This window comes from Odontesthes bonariensis, chromosome 6, assembly GCF_027942865.1.
Source record: "Odontesthes bonariensis isolate fOdoBon6 chromosome 6, fOdoBon6.hap1, whole genome shotgun sequence".
NCBI classification, from domain to species: Eukaryota; Metazoa; Chordata; class Actinopteri; order Atheriniformes; family Atherinopsidae; genus Odontesthes; species Odontesthes bonariensis.
The window spans coordinates 7,109,638-7,128,749 of NC_134511.1; the positions used below are offsets into that span (position 1 = coordinate 7,109,638).

The 19,112-nt window shown below is 39.7% G+C and overlaps 1 protein-coding gene across 1 annotated transcript in view; it reads right to left on the reverse strand.

The window, feature by feature from the left end:
• The window catches only part of prdm6 (PR domain containing 6), a 131,345-nt gene that overhangs the window by 102,422 nt on the left and 9,811 nt on the right, over nt 1-19,112 (reverse strand). Inside the window, exons 3-4 of the mRNA XM_075467198.1 lie at nt 9,697-9,845; nt 8,629-8,787 (exon numbers count right to left, since the gene is read on the reverse strand). Coding sequence (XP_075323313.1) covers nt 8,629-8,787; nt 9,697-9,845 — 308 coding nt within the window. The remainder of the gene's footprint in view (nt 1-8,628; nt 8,788-9,696; nt 9,846-19,112) is intronic.

A 19,112-nucleotide genomic window follows, 5' to 3' on the forward strand; every position in this document is an offset into this window, starting at 1 on the left:
CAGGCGGTATGAAGCCCACCCTGATTACATCAGCCAGGCACATGTGTTTTTAAAAGAAAACTTGATGATCACTGAAAGCATGAAAATCGTTTTAAGTCAAAAAAAAAAACTGCATCAGCAAAGAATAAAACGCAACTTTATGACGAGAGACAGGCTGACTTCTGCCCTTTTTCGTTGCACTGATTGAACTTTGTCATTGTTCTGAGTGCAGTGATTTGTGACCTGAGCCCTCAAACTTGTGTTTTACTGCGTATTTAACTTGATTTACTGTTTCGATGATCTGTCCAGTGTAAACAGTCTCATTTCAGACACTAACTGTGATCATACTGAGCTCTCACGAATCTATATTTGTTGTTTTTCTTTGTACAGATTGAACTTTATTGTAATTATTCTAAAAAAAAAAAGGTGATTACAAAAGCGAGAGGCAACCAGAGTTAGAGTATGTCTGGTTTATAAAGTTGTTGTTTTTTTACAGCATATTAGAGAAAATTGAAAGTATTTGTCTTGATTTTGATGTTTTTTCCAACTAAAGTCAAATTGAGCCTTTTTTCTTCCTCTGAAACAGTTTGAGAACCACTGTGACGCAGCTTATGTGATGAAATATGGGTTCAACATCGATAGGAGGGGTTCAGGATGGCGTTAGACTGCTGACTCACACAGGAGACCATGTGATCGGGATCCATCAGACATGTTTTCCACCATTCTTTCTTCTTCGCTCCCACTCACGAATAGTTGAATGGTGAGGCGTTGGTTAGGGTTAGATTAGATTAGATGAGAAGAAGCTGTAGAGTCTGCATAGGGTCACCATATCTCCGGGTCATTCAGAGGTTTGATCTGTCTGTGGTGCATATACATTCTTAAATAAGGCTATTTGGAGTAAGCCTGGGTCATGGAGTGGTCTCTGTAAGGTTTTAAGGGAATATAAAGTTATTTTAAACTGGAAATCGTAAAAAACAGAATTATGTTTGCATAAATCGAAAGAATCTAGTGTTGAATAAACACGGAAAACACAATAAATACACAGGATAAGTGCCTGAGGTGAGTTAATTACAAGCATCTGTGGAGTCTAAGAAGTAAAAGTAAAAACCAAATAAAGACTAAAGATGGATACAAATAAATAACAGGTGATACTCTTGATCTCCCTGATGTTTTTCTCTCTTTGGAGAAGAAGCCCCGTTGATACCACAAGCTCCTGCAGCTGGAGGCGGACGCTCTTTATTTGAATATCTAATTCAATCAATGTGGAGCTTTTAGTTTAAAGTTTATCCTTCCACATTCTCTCTCTCCAGGGTTAGAGAAACATACTTGGTTTACAGGTTTACACGTTTCATGGTTTAGGCACATGAACGCTTCCTGATATAAAACACCAGCTTCCACTTATGTTCATCTCAAATGTGTTTTCTCTGCACATCCCTTTCTTCCTTCAAATCAAATTCAAATCTAGGCTAAAAACCTACTTATTTAGGATTGCTTTTAATACCCACTAGTATGATAACACTTTTATCTTATTTTATTCGATTTTGTTGCATTTTGTTGCTTTCACTGTTCTTTTATTGTTTTTATTTATTCTTCTCTTTATTTATTACCTACTGTAAAGCACTTTGGTACATCGTAATAATTGTTTGTAAAGGGATGTATAAATAAAATACATTAACATTTACATTCCTTTCCTCTGTTTTCGATCTCCTTACTTCTTCTTAATCTATTTTTCCTTTCTTCCGTCTTTTTTTCTCTGTTGTGATCTTAATATATATATGTTATATATAACATGTATATAACATGCTTCATCACATTTTACCACGTAGAATTTTATTTACTCAAGTAAAAATAAACCAGAAGCCAGTGTTGATTTTCATCAAAATGTTGAATATTAGGTTCATAAAATCATAAATTAGTTCACGACAAAGTAGAAAAGAGTACTAAACTAAATTTCTTAAAATGAAATTTGAAAATAAAACACAAAATAAAAGAACAGAACCCCAAAATCACAACCCTTTCCGCTTGGTCTACGTTCATGGGTTAAAATAAACTCAAAAAGAAGAAAGAAATCAAAACAAAGTTAAGTTAAAATCTGTTCTCCTGACAGCAGAGACAGAGCTGAAGAGTTATTCCTCCCTAAACTCAAACTCTGCCTCGGAGGAGATCAATTTGTCGAGCCGTAAAATACTGCAGCACCAGAAAATCCTCTACTCTTCCACCCACGCGTAACAGCAAGTGTCTTAATTAAAACTGGCCCTTCCTGGACGCCATAGACAACATGACACAAGCTCCCTGATTGGCTATAGGACAAACATCTCCTCCTGTTTTGGGGGGCATCAATAAGCGAGTTTAACAACCAGTGAGTTTTAATGGGATCCGTGTGTAATGCTCCTTCATCGATAGGCCTAATGACCGGTTGTTGCCCGGCAGCCGATAACCTGTCGATGGTTAGGAGCGGGTTATCGGATCACTGTTTCTTCAGGGCCGGGAGCTTCAAAAAATGGCCCGAGGCCCCACGGGGGGTCACAGGGTGCCTCTGCTGAGGCCAGATAAAACAAACTGTAGTGAAAGTCATAACTCTGAGACATTCATCACTTAGCTGGTGGTTAACCTCCACACATTTATCAGGGTTTTCCAGCCTCTAAGTACATAGATTTTATTCTACATCACATCACCTGAAGAAGAAAACACTGTTTACAACACAAAAAGGTCTTTTTTTTTACAGGCTGAATAAATGAAAGGTTTGATATTGTGACTTTCATGTCGGGGTAACTTTATTGATCACTCAAGTGTCAAAAAAGAAACAAAAATAAATACATTTCTAAACTGCCAACTGTATGAATCACTGTTTTGAGAAATAACAATACTCTGGCTAATAAGCTAACATGCTAACATGCTAACATGCTAACATGCTAAAACGCTCAACGTCTGAGTCAGATGATTTGGTCTGAATTTCATAATCATGCAGATATTCATCTTTTGAATGTGGGACTATGTGCAAAGGCTAAAAAATGGGGGAAATAAAAGCAACTTATATTAAAGTTAAAATTAACTTTTTTAAGATTAAAAGTCCTACAACATTTTGAGATGATGCATTAACTCCCAAAGAGAAAAAAAAGTTAAATATATAGAATTTGACCACACAAGTTGACCTTATATGGTCAAATTCTCCACGCTGCATGCCCCAGCTAGCGCATTTTGTTGTTGTTCACTGCGTCCATTTTAGCACGTGTAGTTTTCAAGCCTCAAGAAACTCCTTCAGATGTTTGTGGTGTGTTGGCAATACATAGCTACTGTAGCCTATATGAACACATTTCAGTACTTTGTGTTTGAAAGTAATTGCTAATTTGTTCATGAGGCAACTGAGAGTGTTAATTTGCTGCTTCTGCAATCACTCAAAAACCCAGATTTTACTCCCCCGCACTTCATGTATTCTGGACAAAGAACAGCAATTAGCCACTTAGCGTCAGGTAACAACTAAGAAGTGTGTAAGCGTTGTTATCTTTTCTAGTTCTTGAAATAGATATTTTGAGCCTCAGTTGGCATTTTACCACAGGTTACACATCTGGATATGCTGCACATTTGCAGGTCATGAGCATATCTACCAAACATATTCTGAATCTAATTCTGGCTCATGCTGTCATGCTCGAAAAGGTAGTGTTTGTTAAAGTTTCGCCTTTGTTTATGAGTTGCAGCTACCTGAAGTCACCAGGTAACCGACCAAAAAACATTTCCCCCAAATCTTCTAATTCTCAGAGAGAGAGCTCTCTGAAATAATTACAGAGCTAAACGCGAGGTACCCAAGATTAACAGTTAAATAACTGGAAACAATCACTTTAACAGAATGTCAGAGTCATGATGCTGAGATTAAAGCTGAGATGACTGAGACAGAAAGGCGGTGATGAAACACTGGGAATACTCGACCTGCAGATTCAGAATAAACTCAAACGTACTCACCAAATGGAGACATTTTTAAATCCAGGTTAAAAACATTTCTTTTCTCATGTGTTTATGCATGAAATCTTCACGATATCTTTTACTTTATCTGGACTGTTGCTTGTTTTTAAATTCATTTAAATTATTTTATTTGTTTCTCTTTATATTCTTTTATATATTTTTAATGCTTCTTCCACTCTCTGCTGCAATGCTTTTATTTTATGTGAAGCACTTTGAATTGTTCTGTACATGAAATGTGCTATACAAATAAATTTGATTTGATTTGATAATGTATCAGAGCTGTTTTTGGGAGCAAAATATGAATTTTTTTTAGGTCCTGGTTTCTGCAGTGAAAACGGAAATCAGGCAAGACCCTCCTAAAGACTCTGGTTCCCAGAAATTGGTTGAAATGCAGCTTTAGTTGACAGCGTTTGCTTTTTAAGTGCATCACATGCGCTCTCAGAGGACACACGGTGATCCCCGCCACTCCAGAGGGTCTCTGTGCATCAAATAAACTAATCAAAGACATCGTCATGTTGTGCGTTTGAACCACACATCCTGACATGATGCTGGCTGATCCTGCTACACTTGGCCCCTGTTGTCTCCAGTGTCCCCTCTGTTCCTCTGACCTCCGACCTCTGCAGGACCTCCACCCATCCCCACCCTGCTCTCCCTCCTCTTGGCCCGCTGTGGTCAACAGCAGAGAGACTGATGTTCGGTCAACCCACGCCTGACTGACCTTTACCAGCTCGGCCACAGGGGACTCATCTATCTCTCGGCCCGTCTCCCGGCATCCCTCAGTCCTTCTTCTGCACCCTCTAATGCTAATGCAGCTGTTTATAACTGCCACATTGACTTTCTCCTGCCACTGTATGTAAATACGATCCTCTCTGATCAATCGACTGAGAGGTGACATGACGCCGGCCACGAGCACACACTCTGCAGCCAGACAAATAAACACAAGCACAAACCACATACACAGCAGCTGTGCTCGGCCCAGTTAACGACTCATTTCGATACCACAGAAAATCCTATTTAAATACATTAATTCAGTTAATTCAACCTGGACAAGGAGACTAAAACGGATGGATGGATCAACCGTTTAACTGATGAATTCATTTAAAATTCTGAAGATCAGCAGCCTGCCGTTGGATCAATTATTTCAAACCGTCACTGCTTCCTGTAGTCTTAATTCAAGCCAACGGAGCTCAAATCAAATTGAGATCACAAAGTTTCAGCAGAAACCAAGACTGTTTGTCTCTTTAAAGAAATGAGAAACAAAATAGACAAATCATCCACAAAACAAGGAAACATTTCTATTTGATAACAGTGTGCAAGATTTTATCATTTCGCTTCCGTAAGTATCATAAATTTCCATGCTTTTTATTTTTCTTTGTTATTTCCTTGATATTTGTTGTTATCTTGAAAAGACGATCTGTTTTATGAAATACTGAAAGCTTTAAGATATTTAAGCAGGTTTCAGACCACTTCAGCATAAGGAAGGACAATAAATCACATTCTTCACTCATTAATACAGGTGAGATAAAAAAAACTGAGATACTTTAAAGGGATAGTTCGCCTCTTTTGACGTGAAGCTGTATGACATCTCATATTAGCAATATCATTTATGAACATGTTCTTAACCCCCTGCTGCGTCCTGTGAGCCGAGTTCCAGCCTCGTTTTGGTGTTGACGAAGGTAGTCAACACCAAAATATTGCTAGTATGAGATGTCATACAGCTTCATGTCAAAAGAGGCGAACTATCCCTTTAAGGACGGACCATATTTTACTGTAGTACCACTTTGTACCACTTGGTGGAATGTGAGTCACCATCGTGTCTAGTCTACTCTGGAGCCAAAAGAAGAAGATGAGGAAGCTGCAGCCGGCGATGATAGTAGCAAACAGAGCATTTACACAAGCAGAAGTTAGTGAAGCTTGAAGTAAGCGAACACTAGCTTTGCCACCATCAGCTACCACAAAAAAAATAAATAAAAAATAAATAATAATGATAATAACAATTTCAGCAGCAAAGATACAAAATGACAGAAAAAGAGCCAAAACAAGATTTGCTTTTCTTCTTTGAAGACAGATTTGAGGCTGTAAATAATATAAATCTGATGCAGAACTTGCAACTTTTCTTCTGGACTTATAGATATAAAGCTGTTACCATTGTACAGTTTATGTTGCAGCAAAAGAATTCGCAGCGTATTCCTCAATATTACTGCGGTGCTGAGTCAACCCTGTTTGGTATGTGTCACTTACTAAGAAGGAACAGAGGTGGGTTAACCAGGACGCAGTTATTGCACCAATAAGGCAAAACTGATATGTGGAAATAAGTGTTAACATTTGCTGCCATAATGGTTCTAAAAATGGAGCTAATTGTGTAGACTATAGTTGCATTATTATGACCAGCTTCCCCTTATCAGCGTTGTTATCCAGTGGGCTGAAAAAAATTACAAACTTCTGAAAAAATTAATTAAATTGAATCTTTGAAATGGAATGGAAACATAAATCTGATCTGGTAAAACTCTGCCCTCATGTGGTAACAACTTCAAAATCTACCTTTAAGATGTCAGGAAATTTCGTCAGCTTGAGAAAAAAACATTCTCAGGCCTTGGCTGCACTATGCTACATTTATTCTTTAAAACTAATATCTTTCACACCATTTGATATTCTCACAAAGACTGAAGTAATGATGCTGGGCTAGAAGGTGGCAAAAATGTCTACCTTAACAAGTGAAGAATATTCTGAGCATGCCCAGTAGGCTGATTCTCAAAACAGTAGTTTGTCCAAAGATAAAACAGAAAGATAATTGCAATTAGCTTGTGTGGACAGACGGTGAAGAAGAATTGTTGCCTTGATTTGATTAAATAATTTAAATTGTGGAATATGTCACCTATACACCAACATGTGGCTCACTAAAAACGAAAAAGTATGCTAGGTGTCTAGTAGGAACTGGCTTAGTTATTAGCTTCTGCTCACACCAGTGGTGCCCCATTATTATTGCATTTAACCCTTGTACGGTCTTCACTTTTGGGACCAAAAATTGACCCGGGACATATTTGGGGCTTTTAACATAAACTATTTTAACATAAAATTTTGTTTCATAAACCATTAACATATACTGTCTTTATCTCAATTTCAAACAGCTGAGATAATATATATGTTTAATGAATACAATCAGTCTCTACTAGAACACAATTAACAATGGAAGTGTGACTACTCTTTTTGTCATAAGGTTATAATTGATGTTAAAAATCCACTATACTCAAGACTTGGGCTCTCTCACTGGGGATGGATACCATTCAATTTGTCCATTCTTAAGCCCTATTCGGACGGGACTAGTTTAATGGGGGGACCTGGCGTAAAGTAATAATAACCGGGAAATCTAGTCCCGTCCGAACGTGCCATGTCAGTAAAGATAGCGGAGTATGTCTGTAAACTTTGCCGAGAATTCTACCTCCTGTGAAACGGTCCGGAGTATCTACCATAGGTAATACTAATCCCGTGCGAATGCGACCTTCGGTAATAAGTACGGAATATGTCGTCACATCCTTTTAAAGAGAGAAACAATTAGGTGTGTCTGTTTGCAAACATGGAGGTTCTGGATGAAGCGCTGCTTGCAAGCACGCATGGTCGGCGCCATGTCTGTTTACAGATGGGGTTTACGGAAGTGAAATGAAGACGTGCATAGCATCCAGGATGTCACGGTTGTGCGTAACCAACAACTCCTCCCATGTTAGATGAATATTACAGGGATTTTTTTGTCCCGTCCGAATTGGTCATTTCTTCTCCCTGGCGTCGTCTGGTTAACCAACATTACCATACGTCCCCCCATTGAACTAGTCCCGTCCGAATAGGGCTTTAGACTTAGATATGTCTGTGAGGCAGCTCCAGTGGCCACCTGTGGTGCTCCTTGTGGTGCATATTACAAGTGAAGGTCATCTTCAAATTCAGATTCAGATTCAGATCTAAATTATCCTCATATTTGGAGACATCTTCCTCTTCCACATCACTATGTGCCCGACTCTCTTCAAATATGAGTTCCAAAGCCCTCTGGCAGCTAAATCTTTTGGTCATACTGATGCTGGAAGACTGTAATTTAGAGGTACTTATCTCTTTGTCTCACCCCCTTGATGTGCAGGCATATAGTGTATATATGTAAAGCATATAGTGCGAGAAAATTTTAGATTTTTACATTGATATGGAATAACATCTAAAAAAGAAAGTGAGAACAAACAACTTCTGTGTGCTTTGATGATAATAATCTGTGTATGTGGGTCAAACTGACCCGAAAACCATATGAAGGATGTAAATGTGTGGGGTATAGTAGCATGTGTGCTAAAAAAAAAGTTTTGTTTGTACATATTTATCACAGAAAATAAGGCCATTGAGTTTCAGGTAAAAATGTATACTTGTACCATTTTTCTTCTTTTGAAAATTTGAAACAGGTCAATTTGACCCGAATACCATTCAAGGGTTAACTAATACCTGTATTAAATAAAAATAACTCTCCTTCTACTATCATCATTAACTGCTAATAAATAATCAAGCTCTTTATATAACCCCAATATTTCTTTCTTGTTATTTTAAAGGTGTTTTTTTTCCAATAAAAGCAAGAAAACAAGGGTTTTGATTCCGGCATGATTCATGATTCACTTCCCATTGCGGGTGCCCACCCCATCCCCATCCTCACCCTCTCTCCCCCCTTACCTCCCACAGGTGTCTGGTGTTCCTGATGGCACCGGACTGCAGTTTTTCGAGTATCAGTGGGACTCCCTGAAATGGGCCAATCCAGGTTCCCTGAGGGATCCTCTGAGCTGCGCAGATCCCATAACCCAAACCAGGAACCGTACTGGTGCACAAACACACCTGCACACAAAACACGCTCATGTTCAGGAAGTTTTACATTTCTTCTTTTACTTTTTCACTTCTTTGATTCATCTGGGTTAAAACTGATTGTTTTTATTTCAAGTCCTTTGTATGTTCATTTGAAGTTATCAGAGAGTTCATAATTGTCACATTTAAAGCACTTTGAACTGCATCAAAAGCTCCTACATCAGTAATCTGAGCATCTTTCTTGCTTTGAGCCGCTTTGTTCAGGCAAAAATTACATCAACTTTTTGTTAACAGCAGCTAAGAAAAAAGTGTAAAACAAAAGCAACAAACTTTATATGCTGTTACATCACAGATATTTACGGTGTTGATCAAAAGTTCGTGAACGGCAAATTGAGACTAATGTTTTAGTTACTTTTAGCTAGAGATCAAACAAAAGTAGAGATGAGTTTTTGCTTTTATGTCATCCTATTATGATGCAAGCAGTTTGTAAATATATTTTCATCCCACAAACCAGAACTTAAAGTTAATTTTACTGTTTTTTTCATCTATAGAAATTCAAATGCCTAAAGATGGAAAAAGAAATACACCATCACACACATTTCACGGGTCATAAGACATGATTGAGAGGATTATTGCTATGAGTCTATTTCATTTATCTATCTTTTTGTTTACATGTTCTCTTTGTATTACCTGTACATTTCAAACAGCCATTTAAGGTTCCTGTTTATAACGTTTATTAGCAGAAATGTAATTGCTTTAATTAGAATAACTGTTTTAGTCAAGTTGAAATAAGCAGTTTATGACCAAATTGCTGTTGGTTGCCCTTTTTGTTCCTCCTCCATCTTCCTACAGCAGCCCAGGAGGGACAAACTATTCAAAACTCTGGCCCTGAAGAGGACTTTAACATCTTTGACATTACAACAGACAGAGGGGAGAAGTCACCTCTCTGGGAAGGTCTCTCAGCCAATCAGGGACGTCCGGCATGGTGACGGGTGCCGCTGTGCTGCTGGTGCCAACCAGCCGGCGCAGCGAGTGAAGCGGGCCGTGCATCGGACACTCGCCGTTCCTGTTGTCTGCGCACATGTCGCAACCTGAAGGGAAAACAAAAGACTTTTAAAAGAAGCAGATAAACAAACGAACAAGTTTCAGTGCTATATTTCCAGATTAAACGCTGTGTTTAGCCTTCTGATCCGTCTAATTAATTGTAATCAAATTCCTGGTGTTCCTTCACTTAAAGTGAACTGAAATAAAAAATTCTCCTATTCTTCTTTGCTTTTTATATTTGACATTTTGCCGTTTTGATCTAATTTTTTGTCATTTTCATGTGAAAATTTTGTATAAAGAGAAAAAAGCAATTACTTTAATGATTTTCTGATGATCTTTTGACAAATTCAGGACATCTAGGAAATGAACACTTCAAAGAAATCCGCACCGTGCAAAGAATGGCTGACAGTTGTTGTTTTTTAATCCTTATTTTCTTGATTTATAATTATTTGATTTAAAGCCCACATTTTTTTTGTTTAGTCCCAACAACCCATATCTCATTTCTCAATGCTAACATCCTCAGTTCCTCTCCTTGACTCGTCTCCTCGTACCTTAGTTCCTCTCAGCAGAGAACTGAGCAAAGGAGGCAAAATTATGGGACTTTGATATAACGAGACATCATTTAACGTTTAAACACAACAGGTGTTACAGCTTCATCATCCCATCACTGTTTTGTTGCAGCATAAAGCTGAGGTGTCGTGCCTGCTTCAGCTTTTGAAAAGACAAAGGATACACCTGAGTATCCTCCTCATAGCTCCTCCTGCAGCCTCCTCCTGTGAAGCCCGAGTAACAAGCAGGAAGACGAAGGAGGAGAAAGGAGACGTGGAGGTATATTTTTCACAAAGAAGAAGAGCTTAAAACTCTTAAAAATACTTTATTATACATTTCTATACATAGAAAAATTACATTTCTGTCACATTTGTGGTTTTGTTGTGATGCTGCTCTGTTTGTTTGTTTGTTTGTTTTTTTAGGATATGCAGTCTAACTGTTTACAGAGCAGCTCTCATTAAATGGAATCGGCTGCAAAAATCGTTTGAAATTTAAGAAGATGATCTTGCTGAATGAATTCAAAGCATTTTCTTTGTAATTCATTTGCAAAATTTTAAGATTTATGATTTATTAGTCTCATTTAACGCCTAATCTTATGCAAAGTTTGTTAAATTCTTATGTATTTGTTAAGTGTCTTTACATAAAGTTTGTTGAAACTACTTTATTGCACAAAATATCTTCGGCCTCTTTGAGATATTTGTCCTAAAATAAAATATTAGTTGTTCTTTCTGAAATCTGTCGTGGTGTTTCCTATCTGACGCCATAATTCTCTCAGTATCGGATCATTTTCACAGTAAATCAGAGCCTCATGGAGTGTCAGAGAACAAACTGCAGCTCCTGTTCGTCCCTCTGAGTGAGAAACTGAAGAAAAAGGATCGTGGTTCCACGATCAAGTCCAAATGAGGAAAAAAAGTCCTCCGCAGTGTTTTTACAGGCTAAATGTGGCGAGCAGCGTATTGCTGGAAATTAGTCAGTGTCAACATTTACTCAGAGATGCAGTCTGACAGTAATGGATGTTAATTAACTGTAGCAACATAATGAGAGATTATTATCTGAGCAGAAAACTCCCACAGAGACTGAGAGGAACAGGATGTTAATGTTGTTTTTTTCTGTCTTTCCCAACATTATATATCTGTCATTGGACAAACTGACAGCTCCTCTTACACTGTGATTGATTGGAGTTAATTAAATCATATTATGGTCATTTATTAACCACGAAAAGCAGCACAGGTTCACGGCCGAGTTAATGGGAAGAATTCTTCAGGCTGAATTCTTCGAGTTCCACAACTTTATTAAAGTGAAAGCAACTAAAAAGGTCACTTTTATTTCAGCTCTGGGGCGTGAGGGGCTCCACTCGTGACTGTGGGTCGACAAACAGACACAAAGCTACATGTATGTGACGACACACACGTGTTGAATCTCAAGAAATCAGCCAACACGAGCTGAGACGGACAGAAAGTACAAACAGGAAATCTGCAGAAACATCAGGAGACTTTAAAGGCTCTAGCATGGTTGCCGCGTCTGTCACGGCGGTGGCGGACCGTGACGTCAAAATGACGTTTCAGGCATGGCGCTTCCCTTGAAAAGACGGCGCTGCGCGTTGTCGTGCACCAGTCGATTTTTGTAACTTGGCTGCTCCAAGAACAACAAACCGGATGGACCGATGTGAGACCGGCTCAGTGAGGAGGTGCGTTTGTACAGGCAGCTGTACGAAACTGCAGTGAAACAGCACAGGGAGCACATCAACTCCCAAAACTGGTGCACAGAGATTGGCAGAACTTTGGGGAAAGAGGGAGAGTTCTGTAAGAATGTGTGGAAGAAGCTACGGGACAGATAAGGCAAAGAAGAGGGCAGAGACTCTGTTGATGCCGGGGGCTTCAGACCTTCACCTCTATTAACTGAATTAAAAAATTAAAATGATCCGAATACTGCAGCAGCATCATTGATGACAGTATTCCTGCTCTTCATTGTTTTCTTCTCCACTTTCGTGGTTGTAGAGTAGCGGTAACCTTCACGTAGCAGCGACACCTCTGTGACGGAGAAAATTGCAACTACTGGCGCATCGACTTGCGCTGCTTGCGCCACTATACATGGCGGGCACGAAATCGTGACGTCATCAACACCGCTCGCGCTAGCAGACGCGGCAACCATGCTAGAGCCTTAAGAAGCTGCAGCAGCATTAAGTTTGTCTTCAGGAGGAAGAGGAGGCAGAGAGGGTCTAAAAGTTCACCTCAACAAAGCTGCAGCATGTGGATTTAAAAGGGAAATTTATTTATAAGGTTTTAGAAATTAGGATAACTTAACTACAGTCTGCTCAGGAGACGGGAGACCTTTTGTCTTAAGCTGAAAGAGACACAATTTTTTTTAGAAATTCTCGTCAAAAACTAAAGTTTATAGTAGTTTTGATTCAGTTTATACACATATAGTTATAAACTATAGAGACAGAAGCAATGGCGTAGCCACGGGTTAAAGGAACACAAAGTGTGCTTTTTGTATTAATTTGTTGTTGATTTATTTGAGAACACGTCACGTGTGTGAATGTTTAGACCTGCTGTGAACTACTGTTGACTATTACTGATGAGAACACAACATGTGGATATGTTTTGTCTTAAAGTTGTATTCGAGAGATACGTTTATTTTAATGTTTGTGGAGGTGTAATAATACGGTGGCCGACACCTGCAAGCGCGTTGCAAACGGCAAAAACCAATCCAACAGTAGAACACTGCAATGCGGCAATCACAAAAACAACGCAAACGGCAAAACGACTGCAAGAGAGAAACGCTGCAAGTTCACTCAAAACACAACGGAAGTTTGCCAGGCGACTAACGGGGTCTCGACCTTTGGAAAAGGGGATCGACCTTTGGGAGATCGGAGGAGTAACGAAGGAGAAGAAAGGTACGTTGTCCTTTATGTCTTTTTTAAACACTTGGCATAAAGACACGAAGGACAACGTACCTTTTGACTTTCTTCTCCTTCGTTACTTTGGTTGATCCCCTATCGGATCGGGCCTATCCCACACAGGTCGGGACCCCCTTAGTCGCCTGGCGAACTTCCGTTGTGTTTTTCTCTCTTGCATGTTTTTTTTTGGCGTTTGCGTCATGTGTGTTTCGGTCGTTTTTGTGATTGCTGCATTTTTATCTTGCAGCGTTTTACTGTTGGGTTTGTTTTGCCGTTTGCAAAGCGTTTGCACGTGTGGGCCACCGTAAGATAACACCATGTTTAAAATAAATCCGGCACACCCAGAATTTGCTGGTGCACACCCAATGGGCCTCATGCAAGAACCGTTCGTACGCACAGATTTGTTCTTAAATCGTCCGTACGAGTAATTCAAGAGAATTTGCGCATTCACCAATCTTTTCGTATTTTACGTTTTCTTTCAGGTACGAACAGAATTTACGAGTGATCCAGACCTGTCGTAGGAGTTTCGTAAAATAGTCCGCTGTTATTCCAATCAACTTTGCTTGACTAATGGATTGTATATTTAATTACTTTGAAGAAAACATAAATAAATATACATTATACCCCATAATTATGCTGACATTATTCTGTTTGACTTAAATTGTGCACTAATTGAAGGTTCATTTGAATCTGTAAAGGGAAGCGCAGCGGCTGATTTTCTACTTTCGGATGCCTTAGTGCGTCAGGCTCTTGGAAGAGACCGTGTGGAGACAGACGAATGGCTGACATCGCGATTAAGATTCCCAAGGACTGTGTAATTCTCACTCAAGTCGAAATCACGAAAACCAAGTTGTTATTTTTGTTACGGGCTTTAATCACACAAGGAGCATGATAGTGTGCCGTGAGAACTGTTAGACATACAGACAGAAAAGCAAATAAACCAAATTACTCCCACGTAAAGATGTCAAAGGAACAACGCGACTGTTACATGACTCAACAGAACTTCATCACATTACATATTTACAGCCAGGGCTTTAAATTAACACCAGCCAACCGGCCAAATGCTGGTGAAATTTAAGTTTGGCTGGTAGAAAAGACCAACTTACTAGCCATTTTGACCCATTAGTGAGTGTGTGTTTGGCTAGTGAGATTAACATCAACTAGCCATTTTGGCTGGTGATGAAAAAAGTTAATTTAGAGCCCTGTTTACAGCCTTACAAATACAACAGTAACAAAACATAAATGTACCTCATTGGCCGCTTTCCCTTGAGAGAAAATTAGAAATCTTCAGTCCTTCAGTGCACTATGCACTTCATTCAGTCTTCCTTAATCATGATGATCTTAGGCAGAGAAACCAGCGAGGTGTCTGCCTGCTAGTTTGGTCCAGAATGTTACAGGTAGCGACCCTCAAAGTAACACCCATCAACCCGCGGCAGCAACCTTGGTTCCCCCTTAATTAAGACTTGTTCCCCCATATCAAAACAAACAATTTACATGAAATATATGAAATTATGCTTTTAATATTAAACTATTGTTACTAGAAATGTATGTATTCATGAACTCTGTATGTTTTAACCTAATATTTATTAATCTATTATTTATTTATTTATTCTGACTTCGATGGCAGCTACAGACTGTGCTGCTGCTAATATGCAGCTTGCTAGAGCCACAACTCCAGAGAGAAACACGCCAATCAAACCCAATTCCACCACACGTCCAGGTCCTCGCCACCCTTGGATTTTTGGCTGCTGGAACCTTTCAGAGGGAGATTGGAGACAGATCGGGGGTGTCCCAGTCCTCTGTGAGTCGTGCGCTCCCCTTGGTCATCAAAGCTCTCATCAGTTTATCACCCATGGTACATCAAATTCCCACACACCGCTGTCCAACAAGTACAAATTAAGAGGGACTTTCAAGCCATGGCTGGACTGCCAATCATAATTGGAGCATGAGACACATATACGCATCAAAGCCCCCGTGCTGAAGGCCAGGTGGGTGTGTCTCGATACCAAAAAAAACAAAAAAACACCTAAAAAAAAGATCCAATAAGTCCCCCAAAAGTGAAATATCCTCAAACAGACACAACAAGATGCAAAATGTGTCATTTTCAGACGATTTAAAACACAAAAATCTGCAAGAAAAAGGCTCAAATTTTACAAAGAGGTTAAACATGAACAAAGAACACCCACGATAAACCAGTTAACATCTAAATAAACCAACAGCCCCTGAATAAACCAACAGCCTATGATATAAGTGGCTCCAGCGCCAGATGTAGAACGCTGATGAAGCTTTTAGCTGCCGCATTTCAGGTTTTCAGTCAGATGTGCTTAAAAAAAAACGACTTCGAAACACAACAGGACAGAGGTGAAAGCGGAACATGAGGTTTTGTTTATTCATATAAAGCAGCGTGTCATTTACTGCCTCTGTGTGTTTAAACTGCTGCTCTGGAAAACACGGAGGAATTATGAAAACAAATTAATTTTGTTATCAGGAAACAAGCCTGAGCTCCGTCGGCTCCGTCCGAGTTACGTCAGCTCTCACGCTCGTTTATCAGATCTGGAGTTTGGAGGAGAACCAGACTGTTTTCAGCTCTGTTTCGACCCTGAGGTCAGAAAGCGACCGTGGACGGAGGCGACTGTACGCGGTGAAACTGAAAAACCAGCCGCAGATGCAGAAGATGAAGCTCCTCGGTGCAGGAATGGAGTTTAAGATGAGTTACAATGCTGACACAGTTAATGCTTCAGATGCTACTACAAGCTTTAAAGGTGAAATATTAAAGAAAAATCCCTTCTTCCTGGTCCTGGGAGCATATGTCAGGGCACGGGTCTCAAACTTGCTGCCCTGGCCTGCGTTTTTCTCACATGCACCTGTTTGCCAAGTCGTTGGAAGTATCTGAGAAATAATTCTATAACAATAATTCATTGAACGCCGTGTACCGGTAGCTGCTGACTTCCTCCAAAAAGGGTTCGTTTGAGCACCAAAAACCCCAAAAACAGACTGTTGAGATGTGTGAAAACAGGGCTGAGACAGAGAGCCACTGTGCTTAAACCAACAGGTATTTTGAATAAAACCCATCATACAGCTCAATTAGGCCTCAGAAAACTGCGCCAAATTGTAAAATATAGGTGACAACACACAGGGTAAAATATATCACCTTTAATACCCGATGTTTTCAAAAGTGGAACACACTCAGGTCTAGGGCTGGGTATCGTGGCCAATTTCCTAAATCGATTCGATTTCGATTCATAAGGTCCTGAATCGATTAAACACGATTCAATTCGATTCGATTCAATTCAATCTGCTCTTAAATAATGAAAATGGCTCAACTGTTTTACAAAATACTAATGTATTTTATTTAATCTATTATTTTCACCATAAACCACAGGTTTTAAGTGCAAACTTGTGAATTGGACAGTTTAAACTTCAGCTGTGAACACAACCGTCTCAAAAGTGCCGTTTTAAAATTATTAAGGAATTGCAAGTGAAAGTGTACTTGAACTACAACATTGCATCACTGCAAATTGCATTAAGGCATTGTGTCTTAATGTGCAAAAATGATAATAATAATAATGGTAACAAATCTAATAATGGTAAACTTAAACGATCTAAAGTCAAGTCCTGTTATTGTGACTTTTTTCTCACTTGGTAATTGTGAGATTCTTGTGCAGGAAAAGGAGCTCATTGACCTAATCTGGGGTTAGGCAGCTCCTTTTTGCAGTGACAATATCACCCGCAGTTGAAAACACCCTCTGCGAATGGTCCCTGGGACACAAAGGTATTGCTGCGCCAGGTGAGCCGACAGTGGGTACGCACTCATCAGTCAGATGTTTACGTTGCACCATAACGTGGTGTGGATCGAGCACACGAACGAGCCGCTTGAAGCCTTCGTTTTCCACTACCGAGTACGGGTGTAAACCTTTGCAGACAAAAGTTGCGATGGCCTCTGTTATCTTTATGGCCCGCGGAGAATCGTCTGGTAATGTTAGTGATTCCCTCAGTTTCTTTAGTTTGGCCCCGGACGGCTTGTTGGCGGAAGCTAATGTCAGTGTAGTGTGATACCTTGTCAAGTGGTTTCTGAGGTTTGGAGTATTTCGACAATAACTGACCTCCGCTTGGCAGATCTTGCAAACCACTTTGGTTTTATCCAGGTCTTTGTCCTTTGTTGTTTTAAATCTGAAATGGTTCCAGACCTCAGACTTAAGTTGGGGTGGCTTGGTGGGCGGAGTTTTACCTGCGTCAGCCATCTTGCAAGCTTGTGCACTTGAATGACAAGCGGACGTAAACGCGCCACTGTTGCATCACGCACGAGACTACTGGGGTTAACTTCATGGGAAAAAAAAAAAAAAAAAAAAAATCGATCTCATGCCCCACAAATCGATTTTGCTAAATTTTACATGAAATCGATCCAAAATCGATTGAATCGTTTTTTTTTACCCAGCCCTACTCGGGTCAATCCAGACAAAACGTGGTGCACTGTTCCTGCGGACGTGTTGGGTGACATTTGAGCTTCGACTCAGATAAAGTTGACATGCTAACTTATTTACATTCTTACAGCACACTGTACATCCACATTCAAATGTATTTATTCACCGGAATTGATTTTAAATGTGAATGTGTCCCTTTCCTTTTGTAGAAGAAAGGTTGAAGGTCCAGACTTTCAGACAGGATGTGGTAAACCCCAACACAGTTTATAGGGGGGGCTGTCAGAGGCGTGTCATTTGGTTAGAAAATTGGAATATTTTTCAATTATAGGCCCTTAAATGCCTAAATAAAAGGCATTACAGGTATTTCTATGTCAGAGCAGTTTGAATCGTTGTATTTGTGGTGTTGTTTGGGCACAGAGATATAACATTAACAGTTTGATTAATGGTTGAGGTTAATGGTTTGTTCTTGTAGGACGGGCTTCTTCTATAAAACATCTGGAAACGTGGCTGATTGTAAGCTAGTTCCTGGCGTTTTCTGTTGCTTTTTTTCCTTTTTTAATTGCCTAACTAATCTGACTCCTAACTCAAGGGATGAACCAGTGTTTTGTCGACACATAACATTTTAAACTGGATCTTTCGGCACTTTGTTCCCAGCAGCCTGTCACACAGACGCATCATTTGTTCCCATTTTTTAGCTGCAAACAGCAAAGATAACACAGTCTGACAGACAGAAAACAGAATTTCTGCAGCAACAAGGTGATTCCCAAAGAGCTGTTAGCTGAAAACTTGGCATATCTCAGCATGGTGTGCAGTGTGTCCTTAAAACATTTGAGGAAACTGGACAAGTGGAGGACAAAAGAAGAAGTGTCAGGCCTAAAGAACTATCTCCAGCAGATGAACAGGATCTGAAAGTGATGTCCTTAAGAAAGAGGAATTCTACCATATTGTGACGTCGTGCCTACATCACTTGTTTTTTTTAGAATGAGAATAAAAATGCTCAAATGTGGATTAATTTTCTTTTTTTTTTTGTTTAAATAAAGTTCATCACTGCCCCGGGGTCATGGCTACGTTGGCTTCTGCTTCAGCTGATGATCGGCTGCATGAATACCTTCTCCGAGCAGAGTCAAAGCTGTAAATGTGTCTCTGTTCCCCTCTTCCTCTCTTCCAACTAGCTGTGAACTTGTTATGTTATGCTCTGCTTGCTGCCCATCATTCAAACTCAGTATTCTGTTACATCAGTCGCCAGTGTTTAGACAGCCCCACTCTGCCTCCAGTGAAAACCTCACAGGGCATCTTCTCATTTTCCTGCTCTTCCAATGTTTATTCCCACTAAAAGTACAACTGAAACATTCTTTATTATTTTTTAAATCATCTCATTAAACGCTCAGGTATCAACCTGCCTCAGATGTTGGCGTATTCGGCCTCTCCGTGTGCGCCGCTCTGAC